At 47.1% G+C, this 17702-nt stretch overlaps 1 protein-coding gene across 3 annotated transcripts in view; it reads left to right on the top strand.

Moving 5' to 3' along the window:
- LOC116943754 (ly6/PLAUR domain-containing protein 1-like) overlaps positions 1-17702 on the top strand; it is a 35464-nt gene that overhangs the window by 4727 nt on the left and 13035 nt on the right. For 2 of the 3 annotated variants that reach the window (XM_076067960.1, XM_032956940.2), the window contains one exon: positions 13806-13943. In XM_076067960.1, coding sequence (XP_075924075.1) covers positions 13806-13943 — 138 coding nt within the window. The remainder of the gene's footprint in view (positions 1-13805; positions 13944-17702) is intronic. The other variant, XM_032956941.2, reaches the window with a different exon arrangement.

Genomic DNA, 17702 nt, shown 5'->3' on the forward strand with positions numbered 1-17702 from the left:
ACATCGTCACAAATGTCTGACCCCCCCCCCCCTAGGTGCGTGACGTCATTTATGGACGGCCCCTCACACGCCGAGATTTATGGCAAACAAATCCTCCTGGGTAGAGTCCTATGATCTCAATACGATGCGTGTTGCCAAACAGTGGCCATTTGGAACATTTGAGGAATGAAATTCACGTGATTAAATATTCACGTGATTAAGTGTGCGCGCGCGTGTCAATGTTATTTATTCAGGGATTAATTTCAGCCAGAGCTGTCTGGATATTATGCAATGGTTTTGTTGTTGTTGTTCTGCGACCAAGCACAAGCTGCTGCCAAATTATAAGCATTCAATAATGGATGATTATATATATATGGGCACCCTGAGAATATGAGTGGCCACTTTAAAAGCAGCAACAAGAACAACGACGATGACGACGACGACACATCAGTGTTTGGATCGAGCGCCTGATCACTGTGGGAATTCATGTGTTAATCAGCATCGATTGCCGTCGACGACTTCAAGGCACACCCACGCATCTGGCATGGTAATGAAACTAAATGCGAACTACTGGGCGCGTGGGTGATTGCTTCCTATGGGTCTTTTTTTTTTGGGTGGGGAGAGAATGCGGAACAGATGGAGTCATTGTTGTCGTCGCCCACGTGCACTGCGATTGCATAGTGCGTGGCCCTGCGTGCGAAATTTATGTTTGTGCTACGTGCGTGCCCGTGTCAAATGCGCCAACGCTGCCCAAAGCTTCGCCGGCACGCGCTCTCGTGTCCCAAACGTTGCATTGCCAGCCCGCAGGTCGCTTGCAACAGATTGCCCTTGATAGAAGGAGCGGTGGCGCAGCGGAGAGCGCGCTGAGGCTCTACACCCAACGAGATGAGTTGTCGAATCTCACGTCGGGTTGATGCGTGGCAAATTCACGAAATATTTTCGCCACCTCATCCTTCACGAACTGGAACTGACCGGCGTCGTGCAGCATGGTGAAACAACAACGATAACCATAATATAAGGGGTTTTTTTTTGGGGGGGGGGGGGGTGAGATCGCGTGAAATATAAGTGTGTCGTTAAGCCCGCCATCACCCGACACAGCCAATTCGTAAGGTTTGTCACGTAAACAAAACATGGCAATTAACAACGATAATCAACACCGGAGTGTGGCCTTCATCCAAATGTGAAATTTTTAAATCAGAATCTCTATTTAGATTGCAGGAATCCGATGGGCTATAAAGCTAATTTTCACAGATGTCAATTTGCAAAGGGACTGTCCATTATGATCATTATTATTATATATTAAAAAAACAGTTTTACATACATCCTCTTGGTCTCTGTGAATGTCGGTGGGAATGGCAGGGGAGGGTCTCACTGGCCAAACTGCAGCTGGGATACACTCCACTCGCTCAACGTATCATCGCGTTACATATCGACCTAGTGTCGTTTTTCTATTCAACGGACTCGGAGTCTGCGAGGCAACGTGGCGAGAACAGCTTTGTGGATGTATTTCTGAACTTTTACATCGTTTGTGAGCTATTCAGAAGCGCCGGCACCGTGAGCTTGTTTTAATAAAGTCCATGAATGCTGAGCGCGTGCACACGTGAACTCTGAAAACACGTTGCCTATAAACTATAAATTGCCGCTGTTAAAGTGCTCTTCCATAATTCCGCGTGGCTGAAGGGACCTTTTTAGTCCGTGGGAAAGAGGCAAATATATGGTGAGGGAGGCATTATCGATTTATTTTTTACCCACATTCTCCACAAAGGACGCTTAGAGATTGTTTTTTGTGTGCACCCTCAGAAGATGGGTTCAACAACGTTTTAACGGTGGAACGAACTGCCGACAAGGGGGAGGGGGTAAGGGATGCCGCCCAGAAATGTCTCGCTCCCGTCACTGCTGGAGGGGGCTATAGAGAGCCCTTGTGAAGAGGGTGTTTGACCTCCTCTTCCACCCCACCACACACGCCATGCTGATCGAGCAACTGTGGTGTTACGCGTCATCCAAAACTTTGTCTATTCATTAAAATCGTGAACACGCCACCACCACTACTTTTTTTTTGCAATGTCTGATTTATGTTTTTTTACTGCATCAGTGTGACGTACCATGGGTGGATAGTGGCCCCTTGTGAATGGGATGAGGGCCCCTTTTTAAGTGGTCAGCCCCCCTCCCCACCCATCCCTCTCGTCATAGACCGGCGCCTCGAGACCATGGGCGCTAGGCGCAGTTGCACCACCTGCACACTCGATATCGTCCCCACTGATTCTTAAAACTGCTCGCTTGCGCGCATATAATTGGCACGAACGCAACACAGCGTTGCACCCGTGCATTGCAATGCAGCTCCGCACAGCACAGGGGTAAGTGATTGATGGCTTCTTTCTCCACTCTCCCTCCCACCCAATAAACTTGATAAACATATTTGCTCCTTGGCACGTAATTGCTTCCAATTGCTCCAGCCGCACTGCTCTTAATGAGGCATTGAAGTTGTTTGCTAGTCGCAGCAGGGGGGCTTGTATTACTAAGCATGAGGTTTCAACCCACCTCGATTCAGGTGATGCGCCCAATGGTGATGTTCGGTGGATTTTGAGAGACGGCAGCGGCTTGAGGAAGCCTTCATCCAGCAGTTGACTGATGAAGGCTGCTGCTGATGATGATGCAGCCATAATTGGATGTAGTCATCAATAGATCCCGTACTGAGCTATGCGATATAATGGGAACGAGGGGTAAGGGGGAAGACAGGAAACCAGATGCATGTAGGTAGCCAAACGTGCTAATCGGCTGGCTACGTACATGCATCTGCAGACGCATGTGTGATCGAGAGGAATAGGGATTGACACTGAACGATGCAGTAGTAGTGGCTAAAGACAAGAGACCGCGGTCAAAATGTGTTCGACCCCATAGTCACCTCCGATAAGCACGGTTTGGTACGTATGGTGTTAAAGAAGGTCAACATACATATACGTCACTCATGAAACAATAGGAGGTGGCTGGCTGGTAGCCGCACTGGACGAGAAGACTGTAATTTGAACGTGCTCTGAAGTTCCCCCAGGTTAATCCAGAATAACGAGTGCCTGTTTGTGAGCACAGCCGAGGCAGGGATTGGCGTCACCGCCATCTCGTGTGCCAGAACGGCCTGAACAAAACAGCTTGGAACACACTTGTCAACCTGCCTAAATAGGTGCCCGCTAAGAGACCTTGCCCTCACTGTCAGGGCAGCCTACATCGCACATGTTTTTTTTTCCCAAACGTTTTTTTGTGGGTCATTGTTTGACATGTTCAATTCAGGATTGTGTGCAGTGAATCCTGCAATTGCTTTTCATTAGCCCACCGCTAATGTAAGACACTTGTCAGCAGATAATGAGTGCTTTCTCTGCAGCGCTTGCATTCCTGCGATTGCTGTGACCCCAACACATGGCTGGTACAAGTTTAAAGGACCACACAGTGTGAGGAGACCGTGTTTGTGGCTGAGGGCTCAGACCGCTGAGCTGGCGTCAGCCGAGATTCTGGGTTCAATTTTCAGCGGACACGAATGGTTACCCGGGTTCTCAAGCTTAGCTCATGGATTGGTCTCAGCCTGGTCGCCAGTGACTGCACACAGAAAAACATCCCATTGAATTGTGGGGGAGTTTTCCTCCACTTGAATTGGCTACATTCAACAACACGTCATGAACAGTCTTTGCGAGGCATATTCAGGATATGCCCCAAGTGTGATCACAGCGGCCGATTAAAGTAAATTTAGAATTCAAGTAGTTCTGCGCGAGGTCCATTGTTTCCAATGGAAATTTCTTCCAACTCGCGATACAGCGCCGATGGGACCAATTAGAATCGAGCAAAAATGAATGGAAACCAGATTATGTGTGAAATTCGTTGTTGCAGCAGATTGCTATGAATGTATGAGCTAGGCTCATTGTTAGCCTTGCTGTTTCTCAAGTTCGAGTCTATATCGTACTACTATGAACAATATTATATGCCTCGAGTTTCCTGGCTGGCTGCTGGGCACACCCCAACAATACGTTTATTTAAGGGGCGTCACGGTGGTGTGATGTCATCTTCCTCGCCTGATATGCAGCAGGTCAGGGGTTCGATCCCGACCCTAACGCCTGTATATTTGGAGTTTGCATGTTCTCTCCGTGGTCGTGTGGATTTTTTTTTCTCCGGGTCCTTCGGTTTTCCCTCCATATTTAGAAGCAAGCGTTTAGACTATTTCGATGAATTTGCTGCTATAAATGTCCAAATGTTAAGCCACTTTGTTGAGCTGTCATTTGTGGCCAGGTAGCATTTAAAAAATAAGTTAATACCTTCAGAGGGCTTTGTCTGGTAGGATGGGGATGGTTTAGTGTTGTGTTCATTTGTGTTTGGGTGATATGTTTACCTTTCTTGTTTGTTGTTGTAACGTTCTTACCCGCTCCGACTGGACATCTGTGAAAGGGAGCTTTTATAGCTCATCGGATTCCTCCAGTATAAATAAATATTCCGATCTTCCGATGCAAACTCTGCTGTGAGTGGCTACACTTCGAGCCGTTGCCACCAAAAAAACTAGCGGGGTAACTGGCTAAACGGGATTTCAGTGTCACAAAATAAACGTTGAATTGAGTTGAAGTGGCAGAAGAATTTCGGTAGACGCTTCCCAGCAACAATAACGATGGTAGATAGCGACATCAAAGAGGCGAGAGTGACGAATACAGATGACTGACCACTGTGCATTTAAACATTTCTCAAACTTCTTCAATTTGTGCTCCTATTTTAACGTCAACCATTTTTTGGCCAGAATATTATCTTTCAATGCTTGGGAATATTAAACAAAACGATAAACCTCACAATGCATATTGTGTAAAAACAAAAAAAAAACTTTTCGTGTTCCTCGTACAAGACCGCGAGAAGAGTGTGAACATGGCAGCTGTTTATTATTTTGTGTTGCAGGGCAACGGGTTCTCTCCTAGTTTACAGTGAAGAAAAAAAGTATTTGATCCCCTGCAGATTTTGTACGTTTGCCCACTGACAAATAAAATGATCAGTCTATAATTTTAATGGTAGGTTTATTTGAACAGTGAGAGACAGAACAACAACAAGAAAATCCAGAAAAACGCATGTCAAAAATGTTATAAATTGATTGGCATTTTAATAAGGGAAATAAGTATTTTACCCCCTCTCAATCAGAAAGATTTCTGGCTCCCAGGTGTCTTTTATACAGGTAACGAGCTGAGATTTGGAGCACACTCTTGAAGGAGTGCTCTTAATCTCAGCTTGTTACCTATGTAAAGGACACCTGTCCACAGAAGCAATCAATCAATCAGATTCCAAACTCTCCCCAATGGCCAAGACCAAAGAGCTCTCCAAGGATGTCAGGGACAAGATTGTAGACCTACACAAAGCTGGAATGGGCTACAAGACCATTGCCAAGCAGCTTGGTGAGAAGGTGACAACAGTTGGTGCGATTATTCGCAAATGGAAGAAACACAAAAGAACTGTCAATCTCCCTCGGCCTGGGGCTCCATTGAAGATCTCACCTCGTGGAGTTGCAATGATCATGAGAACGGTGAGGAATCAGCCCAGAACTACACGGGAGGATCTTATCAATGATCTCAAGGCAGCTGGGACCATAGTCACCAAGAAAACAATTGGTAACACACTACGCCGTGAAGGACTGAAATCCTGCAGCGCCTGCAAGGTTCCCCTGCTCAAGAAAGCACATATAAATGCCCGTCTGAAGTTTTCCAATGAATATCCGAATGATTCAGAGGACAACTGGGTGAAAGTGTTGTGGTCTGATGAGACCAAAATGGAGCTCTTTGGCATCAACTCAACTCGCCGTGTTTGGAGGAGGAGGTATGCTGCCTATGACCCCAAGAACACCGTCCCCACCGTCAAAATGGAGGTGGAAACATTATGCTTTGGGGGTGTTTTTCTGCTAAGGGGACAGGACAACTTCACCGCATCAAAGGGACGATGGGCGGGGCCATGTACCGTCAAATCTTGTGTGAAAACCTCCTTCCCTCAGCCAGGGCATTGGAAATGGGTTGTGGATGGGTATTCCAGCATGACAATGACCCAAAACACACGGCCAAGGCAACAAAGGAGTGGCTCAAGAAGAAGCACATTAAGGTCCTGGAGTGGCCTAGCCAGTCTCCAGACCTTGATCCCATAGAAAATCTGTGGAGGGAGCTGAAGGTTCGAGTTTCCAAACGTCAGCCTCGAAACCTTAATGACTTGGAGAAGATCTGCAAAGAGGAGTGGGACAAAATCCCTCCTGAGATGTGGGCAAACCTGGTGGCCAACTACAAGAAACGTCTGACCTCTGTGATTGCCAACAAGGGTTTTGCCACCAAGTACTTAGTCATGTTTTTGCAGGGGGGTCAAATACTTATTTCCCTCACTAAAATGCAATTAAATCATAACATTTTTGAACATGCGTTTTTCTGTAGTTTTTTGTTGTTATTCTGTCTCTCACTGTTCAAATAAACCTACCATTAAAATGATAGACTGATCATTTCTTTGTCAGTGGGCAAATGTACAAAATCAGCAGGGGATCAAATACTTTTTTCCCTCACTGTGTATATACACATAAATAATACATTTTAAAACCTTATTCGAACACCTATGGATTTCTCGCATTAGCTCAAATTGTGACAAGGACCGCTCATTCACAACAATGCTGGGCAGAATGGCCTTCACTCGAGGCAGCTCTGGAGATCCCCTCCGGAGGGCGCTTGTTCGGCCTCCTCTACCACGAAGAGGAGGCAGCACCATACTCTTTGGTTCTATTCGGTAAAGTCACGTAGGTAAAAAAAATTAAACAACAAAAATCACGACGTTTCGGCCACAACACAAGCGGCCTTCATCAGGTGAAGGGACCAGACTGTCTCGAGGACAGCGCTGGAGTGAAACAGAGCCACGCTCAGACCGCGACCTTTAAGCTCTCGAGGACAGCGCTGGAGTGAAACACAGCCACGCTCAGACCGCGACCTTTAAACTCTGAGCGTGGCTGTGTTTCACTCCAGCGCTGTCCTCGAGACAGTCTGGTCCCTTCACCTGATGAAGGCCGCTTGTGTTGTGGCCGAAACGTCGTGATTTTTGTTGTTTTATTTTTTTTACCTACGTGACTTTACCGAATAGAACCAAAGAGTATGGATCCTTGCAGTCACGAAAGCTTCAAATCTAGAAAGGAGGCAGCACCCCCATACTTTACCCTACCACACAGACCCCAAAATGCGGTGGTTACCTGTTCACTCTGCCGGGTGAAAGGGGGGCGGGGGGTGGTGGGGGAAGTTATTTAAGAAACTCGACCCATTTGTTTTACCAGCCACGCCGGGAGATCGAACAGGCGGATCCTCTGGATTGCAAGTGCAAGTGTGCAAACTAATAACACGACTACAGCAGTTTAACACGTAGGCTTTCGCGACCAATATTATTCATAGTAAAGGTTTTTGGGTTAGATCGCGTTTATTTATAAATGTGTCGTAACCCTCCACCACCCGACACGGCCAATCAGCAAAAAAAAGTGTCACGTTGACAAAAGACAAATAATTCACTACTTCAGCCCACCGGTGTGTTGAAGAGTTAATCCACATTTACAGTTTGAGTACGACGTTTCGCTGGTAAATACTTCCAGCATCATCGGGCAATTCGCCAGAATGGTAAAGCCCTCACTTTACCATTCTGGCGAATTGCCCGATGATGCTGGAAGTATTTACCAGCGAAACGTCGTACTCAAACTGTAAATGTGGATTAACTCTTCAACACACCGGTGGGCTGAAGTAGTGAATTATTTGTCTTTTGTCAACGTGACACTTTTTTTGCTGATTGGCCGTGTCGGGTGGTGGAGGGTTACGACACATTTATAAATAAACGCGATCTAACCCAAAAACCTTTACTATGGACGACTACAGCAGCACGCATCTCTGCCCCCTAACATCATTCCCGAACGCCGGTCCATTGCGTACACGCACACGGAAATACACCAAAATAAAAAAACACCCCCCACATTGATTGCGCGTCTTTTGTTTTGCCGTATTGGGTGCGCACCAATGTTTAAACTTTAGTTACGTCCGTAATGATGCGGGCTCCGAGCCACGCTCGGAATAAAAAACCCAACACCCCCCCCAGGCCCCCTTTCCCCCCTCCCAGGCCACCACCCCCACCCCCCCCAGGCCACCAGCCCCCGCCCCCAGGCCACCAGCACCCCCCCCAGCCCCCCCCCCCCCCAAGGCCACCAACCCCTCCCAGGCCACCATCCCCCCCCCAGGCCACTAGCCCCTCCCCAGGCCACTACCCCCCCCCAAGGCCACCAACCCCTCCCAGGCCACCAGCCCCACCCCCAGGCCACTAGCCCCTCTCCAAGCCACCAGCCCCCCCCCCCACCACCCAGCAGGAATTAACCTCGCAGTAGTTACATCCACCAAAAGCGCGTGCTCTTGCCAGCTCTGTCAGCAGTGGCAGCGGACAGTGAATAATAATAATCATCATCATTATTGTTGTAATGGCAGCGATGCGATTCAATGGGAATATTTGCTGCCTAATGATCACACGGCCTCCTGTGGGGATGTCCCAGAGAGATCCACGCTGGCTTTGTTCGTGCGGCGATAACCATTTGTGCCGCGAAGGGCGAATCCTTTCAGAGTGATTGACAATATGTACGTTTGATGGACGTGCGTTGGTTTTCAACGAACGTCATTCGTATTCAAAGTAAGAAACAAAAAATACAATTAGACTGCAGAAAGCTCCGGGTTTAAGGGGTTGGTTGAATTGAATGACGCGAACGCTGTGCATAAATTACGCGTAAGGGATTTTTTTATTATTATCTCTCTCTTTCTCACTCCAACTTGCTCTATTTTATATCATCGACCGTTTAGAGTCGAACGCGCCTGTACGTCTTTGTTCACTTTTACTCGCGCCATGACGATCATACTCTTTGCTAGCCTATCATCACTCACTTTGTTTCAGCCTTGCATTTTGGACTGAAAACAAAACAGCGCATCGGCCGTGTTTGTGTGTGGGGAACGGTGGCGCTGCGGTTAGCGCGCTGCACGGCGACCCCGGTGACCCGAGTTGGATACCCGCTCACGGCCGACACCAGGGGCCGTGCGTAAATGACGTCACGCGATTTTGGACGATTTTTGACCCCCTCCTTGTCACACGGCGTCACACAAAGGCAGACCCCCCCACACTCAAATATGACGTCACAAAGCTCTGCCCCTCCCCCCCCCCAAAAAAAAAATATATGCTTCAAATCGCTTTTAACTATTGTCATTGTAGTGCGAATTTAATGTGGCGCTGCCCTCTGATGTTGTAGGAGAAAAGAGTTATTAAAAAGTATATTTAATTAAGTAGAACGTATTCTTGGTTCTTTCGGTAAAGTCACGTAGAAGGGAAACAATAAAATAGTAAAAATATAAAACAATAAAATTATCACGACGTTTCGACTGCAACACAAGCAATCATCATCAGGTGTGAAAGCCACAGCAAGAAAATCTGAAAAAAGTGGCGTTTTTTTTGCTGTGGTTTTCACACCTGATGATTGCTTGTGTTGCAGTCGAAACGTCGTGAGAATTGTATTGTTTTATATTTTCATTATTTTATTGTTTCCCTTCTACATGACTTTACCGAAAGAACCAAGATTATGAATCCCTGCAGTCACGAAAGGTTTAAATCAAAATTTAAGTAGAACGTGTTGTCTGTATTGATTTAAAGCTGCGCATTTTGATGTGACGTCACAATTCTCAAACCCCCCCCTTGTCACACATCGTCACAAATGTCTGACCCCCCCTCCCAGGTGCGTGACGTCATTTATGGACGGCCCCCCAGTCACGATTATTTGAACCGGTCATGGGCCTCCCCTAGGTCGACTCAGCCTCGCAATGAGAAATTGGTGTTCGGTGTGTCAAAGATCATCACGAGGGAGACAAAGGCGGCCGGGCGTAGTGCTGGCCGCACACCTCCGCATGTGTGTGTCGTGTCGGCCTTCATAGATGCTCACTAACAGCACTTGCCTGTTTAGGCTCCACGGCAGGGAGGGGGGGGGCAGTTGGGTATTATTTTGCCAAACGTGATTGTGATGCAATCACCGTGAAGTAGTTCTGGAAGTGTTCCTCCCCAGTTTCCCAGCGTGAACTAATTTTTTTAAAATCTCCCACGCACCTTCGCCCAGCCCGCCGACTCCATATTCCACAATTAGCAGTGGGGGTATGTGGGCGGTTTGCTTAAGCTTTAGACTTAATTAAGACGGCATAGCGTGCTGCTGCAGAGTCCTCGCCCATGTAATGAATATGTAATGAAATATCGGTAAAAAATATATATCAAATATTTATATGCGGCCCAGCATGGCCTGTTGTGGCTCAGGGTACCTTTTTTTCTCAGCCAAATATTTCATGCAGTAATGGTTCAATACCAGTTTATAATCGGTGTAGGCAGTGTGCCATAGAGTGGGATAAGTAGGAGCAGTAAGGCCATTTATTTACCAATAAATAGCCTCGCCGAGTACAATGTAGTATTCTGTTTCAAGGTGGTCCTGCATTAAGAATGTTTGGTATGTGGCAGTAAACTGGAATACAAGGAGAAAACTTATGCCTATGCGTTGTATACAGTCAGAGATATATTCGAGAATCAATTCTCTGGATGGCCTTCTGGCCACCTTGCAGCGAAAAACCTACAATATTACGAACTATTTTTTTTATTTTACTAGACAAGGCTGACTGAGCTACGTAGCTCTTTTTCAGGAGTGACATGGCCACAAACGATAGCACAACGAAGTGGCATGTCACGTGGGAATCTATCGCAGCCGATTGGTCTAAACGCATGCTAATTCCAAATGTGGAGTGGAAAACTGAATGACCCGGAGAAAAATCCACGCGACCACGATGAGAACACGCAAACTCCAAATATACAGTAGGTGTCATGGTCGGGATCGAACCCACGGCCTCCTGCATACCAGACGAGGTAGTTAGAATCTCGCCACCGTGGCACTCCTCTGTACATTGTTTTTCCAAGGCTTTTTTTTGCCCACCCACATGCTAACCTGGCCTCAACCTTGGTTATCTTCCAACATCTGACAATATCAGGGAGTGGTGGTGGGGGGGGGAGAATTGAGGGGTAAATTCGTCATAGGCAAATGTCAGGACCGAGTGACATAATTCCACGTGACATTGAAGCAGCATGCGAGATGGCGATGGCTCGGCGTGGTCTCCCTTCATCCAGGAGTGGATTGATCATAGCTTATGACGCAACGATGATGATGGTCATGGTATTCATCCCAAAAGTATGCCTACTGATGCAATAGCCCGAATCATAATGTTCTAAGTGACTGTCAAAATACATTGCCGGCTACACGGGGCTCATGCGCAGAAATAAATTAGAATAAATTAAAATTAACTGCATATTGGTTTAATAACATGAGGAGCGCCTCACTGAGTAAAGTATTATCTATGTGTGTCATCCTAGACGCTAATAGGACTGGTCCAGCAGTAAAGCCGTAAGTCGAAATGGCAAATGCACTCCCTCCACGCCTGTGGGACCATGATGCAATGGGGTAATGAAAACAACTATTACTTAATTCTGTTTTATTAAACTGTCTACATTGTACCGGCTGTAAAAAATAGTATATTTGTTTCTTGAAAACTCGAATGCCCCCCCCCCCCCAGCGCCGTCACCCCTCCTCCTCCCCAAAAAAAAATAAATTGTAAATTTTTATGCCTATTCCGTTGGCTGGGTGCCCCATGTACAGTGATGCAAAAAGTATTTGATCCCCTGCTGATTTTGTACGTTTGCCCACTGACAAAGAAATTATCAGTCTATAATTTTAATGGTAGGTTTATTTGAACAGTAAGAGACAGAATAACAACAACAAAATCCAGAAAAACGCATGTCAAAAATGTTATAAATTGATTTGCATTTTAATGAGGAAAATAAGTATTTGACCCCTCTGCAAAACATGACTTAGTACTTGGTGGCAAAACCCTTGTTGGCAATCACAGAGGTCAGACGTTTCTTGTAGTTGGCCACCAGGTTTGCACACATCTCAGGAGGGATTTTGTCCCACTCCTCTTTGCAGATCTTCTCCAATTCATTAAGGTTTCGAGGCTGACGTTTGGCAACTCGAACCTTCAGCTCCCTCCACAGATTTTTTTTATGGGATTAAGGTCTGGAGACCGGCTAGGCGACTCCAGGACCATAATGTTGCTTCTTCTTGAGCCACTCCTTTGTTGCCTTGGCCGTGTGTTTTGGGTCATTGTCATGCTGGAATACCCATCCACGACCCATTTTCAATGCCCTGGCTAAGGGAAGGAGGTTCTCACCCAAGATTTGACGGTAAATGGCCCAGTTCATCGTCCCTTTGATGCGGTGAAGTTGTCCTGTCCCCTTAGCAGAAAAACACCCCCAAGGCATGTTTCCACCTCCATATTTGACGGTGGGGATGGTGATCTTGGGGTCATAGGCAGCATTATTCCTCCTCCAAACACGGCGAGTTGAGTTGATGCCAAAGAGCTCCATTTTGGTCTCATCTGACCACAACACTTTCACCCAGTTGTCCTCTGACTCATTTAGATGTTCATTGACAAACTTCAGACAGGCATGTATATGTGCTTTCTTGAGCAAGGGGACCTTGCGGGCGCTGCAGGATTTCTGTCCTTTACGGAGTAGTGTGTTACCAATTGTTTTCTTGGTGACTATGGTCCCAGCTGCCTTGAGATCATTGACAAGATCCTCCCGTGTAGTTCTGGGCTGATTCCTCACCGTTCTCATGATCATTGCAACTCCACGAGGTGAGATCTTGCATGGAGCCCCAGGCCGAGGGAGATTGACAGTTCATTTGTGTTTCTTCCATTTGCGATTAATCGCACCAACTGTTGTCACCTTCTCACCAAGCTGCTTGGCAATGGTCTTGTAGCCCATTCCAGCCTTGTGTAGGTCTACAATCTTGTCCCTGACATCCTTGGAGAACTCTGTGGTCTTGGCCATGGTGGAGAGTTTGGAATCTGATTGATTGATTGCTTCTGTGGACAGGTGTCTTTTATAGAGGTAACAAGCTGAGATTAGGAGCACTCCATTTAAGAGTGTGCTCCTAATCTCAGCTCGTTACCTGTTTAAAAGACACCTGGGAGCCAGAAATATTTCTGATTGAGAGGGAGTCAAATACTTATTTCCCTCATTAAAATGCAAATCAATTTATAACATTTTTGACATGCGTTTTTCTGGATTTTTTTGTTGTTATTCTGTCTCTCACTGTTCAAATAAACCAACCATTAAAATTGTAGACTGATAATTTTTTTGTCAGTGGGCAAACGTACAAAATCAGCAGGAGATCAAATACTTTTTTCCCTCACTGTACGTTTGAAGCTTCGTCTCAAAGAAGAGTGAACTGAAGCTCGGACGCTCACAATCGACCCTTTGTCTCTGGCTCGTATTGTTGTTTAATTATTTTCGTTCCTTTTCATCATTCAAAGAGCTCAGAGTCCATTCCATCTCAATTTGGCATGGAGCAACACGAGTCTATAGGTTTACGGCTCTGAACCAGTGGTGGAAATTCCACATTCCTCTCTAGATTTAAAAGTGAATAGCTCCCAGTGGCTTCCAATATCGGAAGGAAAATCGTCCCGGATGGCCGCAGCAGCGCATCTTAAAGCGCGCGATGCGGTAACCGTCTTTATTCGATGGCAAGACAAAATCCGTCACTGCGAGGATTGATGATTTACGCTCCTTGACGAGATCAGGAGCATAACAAAATCACTGCGAACTCCGGTCCTCTGGAATCGAGGCACTACCGCCAACATGACCACGGCATCTTTGCCTCTCACCCCCTCCTCTTTTCTCCCACCGCCGTGCGCTGCGCTGTACAGGACACTCCCTGCAGATCCAGTGCTACCAGTGCGAGGAGCTGAGACTCAACGACGACTGCTCCGCGCCGGAGAATGTGGCCAACTGCACCGTGAACGTGCAGGACGCGTGTCAGAAGGAGGTGCTGGTGAGAGAGCAGGGTGAGGCGGGCAATCGAGGATGCACGCGCACACCAACATTCGCCTTTACTTGAGCCCTGCACCGGTTCGTGGAAATTCCACTTGGCTCCACTGTGGCCTTGTGGATCCGGCTCTTTGGAAGGCGAGGGGTTGGTGGATCGCACAAAGGTTGCAAAATTTCCTTCCCGTGGGCGTCGAGGAGGTGTCAAGCCTGGCTTTTATGCACTTTTAAAATCATCTAGATTGAGAGCTAATTTCTTGAGAAGTGCTTTTTGTGTTTTAGTTTATTGTCCTTCCCCTGCACCACCGATTAGCGCGGCTGGCTACGTACAGCGCGAAAGACGTTAAACGTACGTACGTTGCCGGGAAGGAGGCAGTCAAGCAAAAATGTGGTCTTTGACCTCTTCCCTCTGTATGGGATAGAGTGTTTCCCCCTCACACGTGTTGGTTTTCTCCGGGTGCTTCGGTTTTTCTCCCACGTGTATTCACTCATGAATTGGCCGATAACACCTTAACACGCATTCGTCCTTCCGGTTCGGTATAACCAGTGGAAAAACCACCCCGAAACCGTGATGGCCCCGCGCCAGTGGAAATGGGGTATCAATGTCACCATTGTGCTTGCGCCAGGCTAGGTGCACTTTTAGACCACGTGAAGTGTCTAAAGTGTGCTGGCAGGCGGTCACGGAACAGACTCGGGTGTTAAGGGTTAACCGACTGAGATGACTGGCAGATGTACCGATTGTGCTCTCCCCACCCACCATGTTACCATGCTTTGGTTTTAACCGACTGGTTGCCCTACTCGTGCGTGTGAGCATCCCTCAGCCGTATTCTGCTATTGCTGGAGAGCAGCTGCTACCAACTGCCAAACGGTGTGTTTCATGATTCCCCTCATGAAAGACGTTACTGGGAAGGTTTTTTTGACAGGTTCAGCTCAGTCTTCCTGTACCAGATCTCTATTCTCGAGCCCGCGCTGTGTCAGTTTATCCCCCCCCCCCCCCTTCTCTATCAGACCAAACAGAATCTGCTTGGACGTGCAATTGCACGACATGCGGGCTAGACAATTCAGCCCGGCGGTGAAGTAACCACAGCACTTGTGCCAGGCCCCGTGTACTTTGTCGCCATGTAAAGTGTTGAAGGCAGGGAGATAACGGGAGGGACCCACGTGCTATGGGTTGACTGGAAGTTAGTTTAACACGTAGTAGGCTTTCGCGACCAATATGATCCATAATAGAGGCGTCTGGGTTAGATCGCGTAAATATAAATGCGTCGTCAAAGGTGCCACCACCCGACACAGTAAATTAGTAAGGGTTGTCATGTAAACAGAACATGGCAATTCGTTTACGAGTATAGCACACCGGTGTGTTGGAGAGGTAATCTACAACATTTACAATTCGAGTACGACGTTTCGCCAGTAATTACAATGATGAATGCATTCATATGCATTGGCTCACAAGTAACGACATCACATTTTTCCATCTATTTAAGAACGCAACGGGAAGATTTCTCCACAAATCTGGCTGTCGTCTGATGATGCCAATGGGTCAGGGCGGACCTGTGCCGGTCGGATATTGATGTGACCTTGGGCAGCGCTCTCCATGAGGTTTTCAAGGGATTCACCCCTCCAGTGGTTTGTTGAATCATCACGATCTGTGGCTGTGCTTTCACGTAAGTGTCGATTCTATTCTCACGTAACTTTTCACCATCTCGTTGGAAATGTCTTATTTTTTTTTCTGTTTCGTTCATACGACTACGTTCATACCATTAGCAAAATTGCATCATTAGTTGCGTGTCTGAAATAGCTCTGTCTAGATCGTATCGTCTATCCTCATAACCGACGGTTGATGTCTATGACAGATGCTGTCCACCTTTCGTGATCTTCAGTAACTCCCGTGCGTATAATTTGCACACGCTGTAAGTACAATAACGAATTTCTCATACGCCCATTTCGATGCACTTATGGCGAGGGTAAGAGTTGATTTCACTCGATGATTCAATGCAACGTTCCGTGCACGCTCCCTCTGATGCACACGCACGTAACCTGCAACCAAGTATAGGTGTCGGTGACAATTGGGAATCAACAGCCACATTCGAACGATAGCAGGCTACAACAGCCTGCTAGCCTGCTCTGGAGGGGACCCTCACAGCAGATTAGCCGTTCTGAATATTTTGCAACATCACGGCCACCAATATTGTTCACATATCTAGTATTGGAAAGGTGGGCTTTCAAGATCTGGGGGCCCTCATGAATCGAAGGATCCAGCCGTCATTAGACCCTCACCCCCACCAAAGACACGAGTGCTATAGCAAGCAGATTGCAAGGGCTGTGGTTTGTTTTACGGAATTAATTTTTTGAAGGGCGGCTTTTAAGTTTTGGTGCAGAGCATCGACGGAACGCAAGCCAGCGGTGGCCCCGTGCCGTGCTGGCCTTGCGTGCGCACTATCAGCGGCGGGTTTGGAGGTGGGTGGTGGGAGATTGGTCCAATCATTTGACGGCGGTGTCTCCCGATTTGGATGCCAGCTCTCGTCCAGGGCGATCGCCCACAAGGCCAACCGGCTCCCTTCCAGCCAATCCCAAAGAGATGAACGCGGAGGTTTTATTTTGGTTTTTATTGGAAGCACTCCTTTACGTGTACCCTTGCTCCAGGGCAGGGCACACAGTTCGTGGGCGCCAGCGTATGGGGAATGGAAAGAGTCACTTTTGGGCTGTGACGATTGCTTCGTGCGATAATTTATTTTATTGTTTTCATGTGTTTGCTATCCATAATGCAGGGGGTTTTTTGGGGTTAGATGGTGTAAATATATAAATGTGTCGTTAAACCCGCCACCACCCGACACACACCAGTGTGCGGAAGATGTTGTGGTTTTGCTCTCCAACGCACCGGTGTGCTGTACTCGTAACAGATTAGCACGTTCTGTTTACGTGACCAACCTTACTAATTGTCTGTGTCGGGTGGCGGCGGGTTTAACGACACATTTATATATTTCCTCGATCTAACCCCCAAAAAATCTGTATTATGGATATTGGTCGCGAAAGCCTACTACATGTTAAACCGTGTTTGCTATATTCCAATAAGAGCCAGGTACAGAGCACAAACCGCGACGCAGGGAGGGGGGTAGAGAAATAGTTCTCAAACTCTGTGCTCCTGGGTTTAGAGGGAGGGCTTCGTCTCCCTGCCACACCCGTGTGGGGACCACGAGCAGGAGGAAGAACTTAAGTAACATAGAGAGAGCGGGAACTTTGATGAGAACCGGTACAAATTTGCTGCGAGGTGGCCAGGAGATGGCAGCCGTGGTGTCGAGATGTTAACTATCTCGCCTTGTATACAGGAGGACGTAGGTTCGATCCCGACCCTGACGCCTGCATATTTGGAGTTTGCGTGTTCTCACCGTGATCGCGTGGTTTTGTTTCCGGTTGCTCCGGCTTTTCCCTCCACATTAAGAATCAACGCGCGTTTACAGTATTTGTCTGCCATAAATTTCCACACGATGATAAGCCACTTCGTTGAGCTATCATTTGTGGCCAGGTCGCTTCTGAAAAAGAGCTACATAGCTCAGTGTGCTTTATCTGGTAAAATTTAAAGATCTGTTTAGTTTTAGTAAAATAAAAAAAAGTTTTGTTTAGATTATTGAATCTGTCTATGTGGAGCTCAGAGTGTAACCCTCTCGTGTGTGTGAATTTTCCCTGGGATTCTCGCTGTCCGACATGTCAAACACTCCTTCATGTAATTAGCCAAACATACCCAAATATAAGACCCTCCTGAAAAAGAGTCTTGAGGTTCA

This window comes from Petromyzon marinus, chromosome 19 (assembly GCF_048934315.1).
Source record: "Petromyzon marinus isolate PM22_M1 ecotype Great Lakes invasive population chromosome 19, UKy_Petmar_22M1.pri1.0, whole genome shotgun sequence".
Taxonomy (NCBI): Eukaryota; Metazoa; Chordata; class Hyperoartia; order Petromyzontiformes; family Petromyzontidae; genus Petromyzon; species Petromyzon marinus.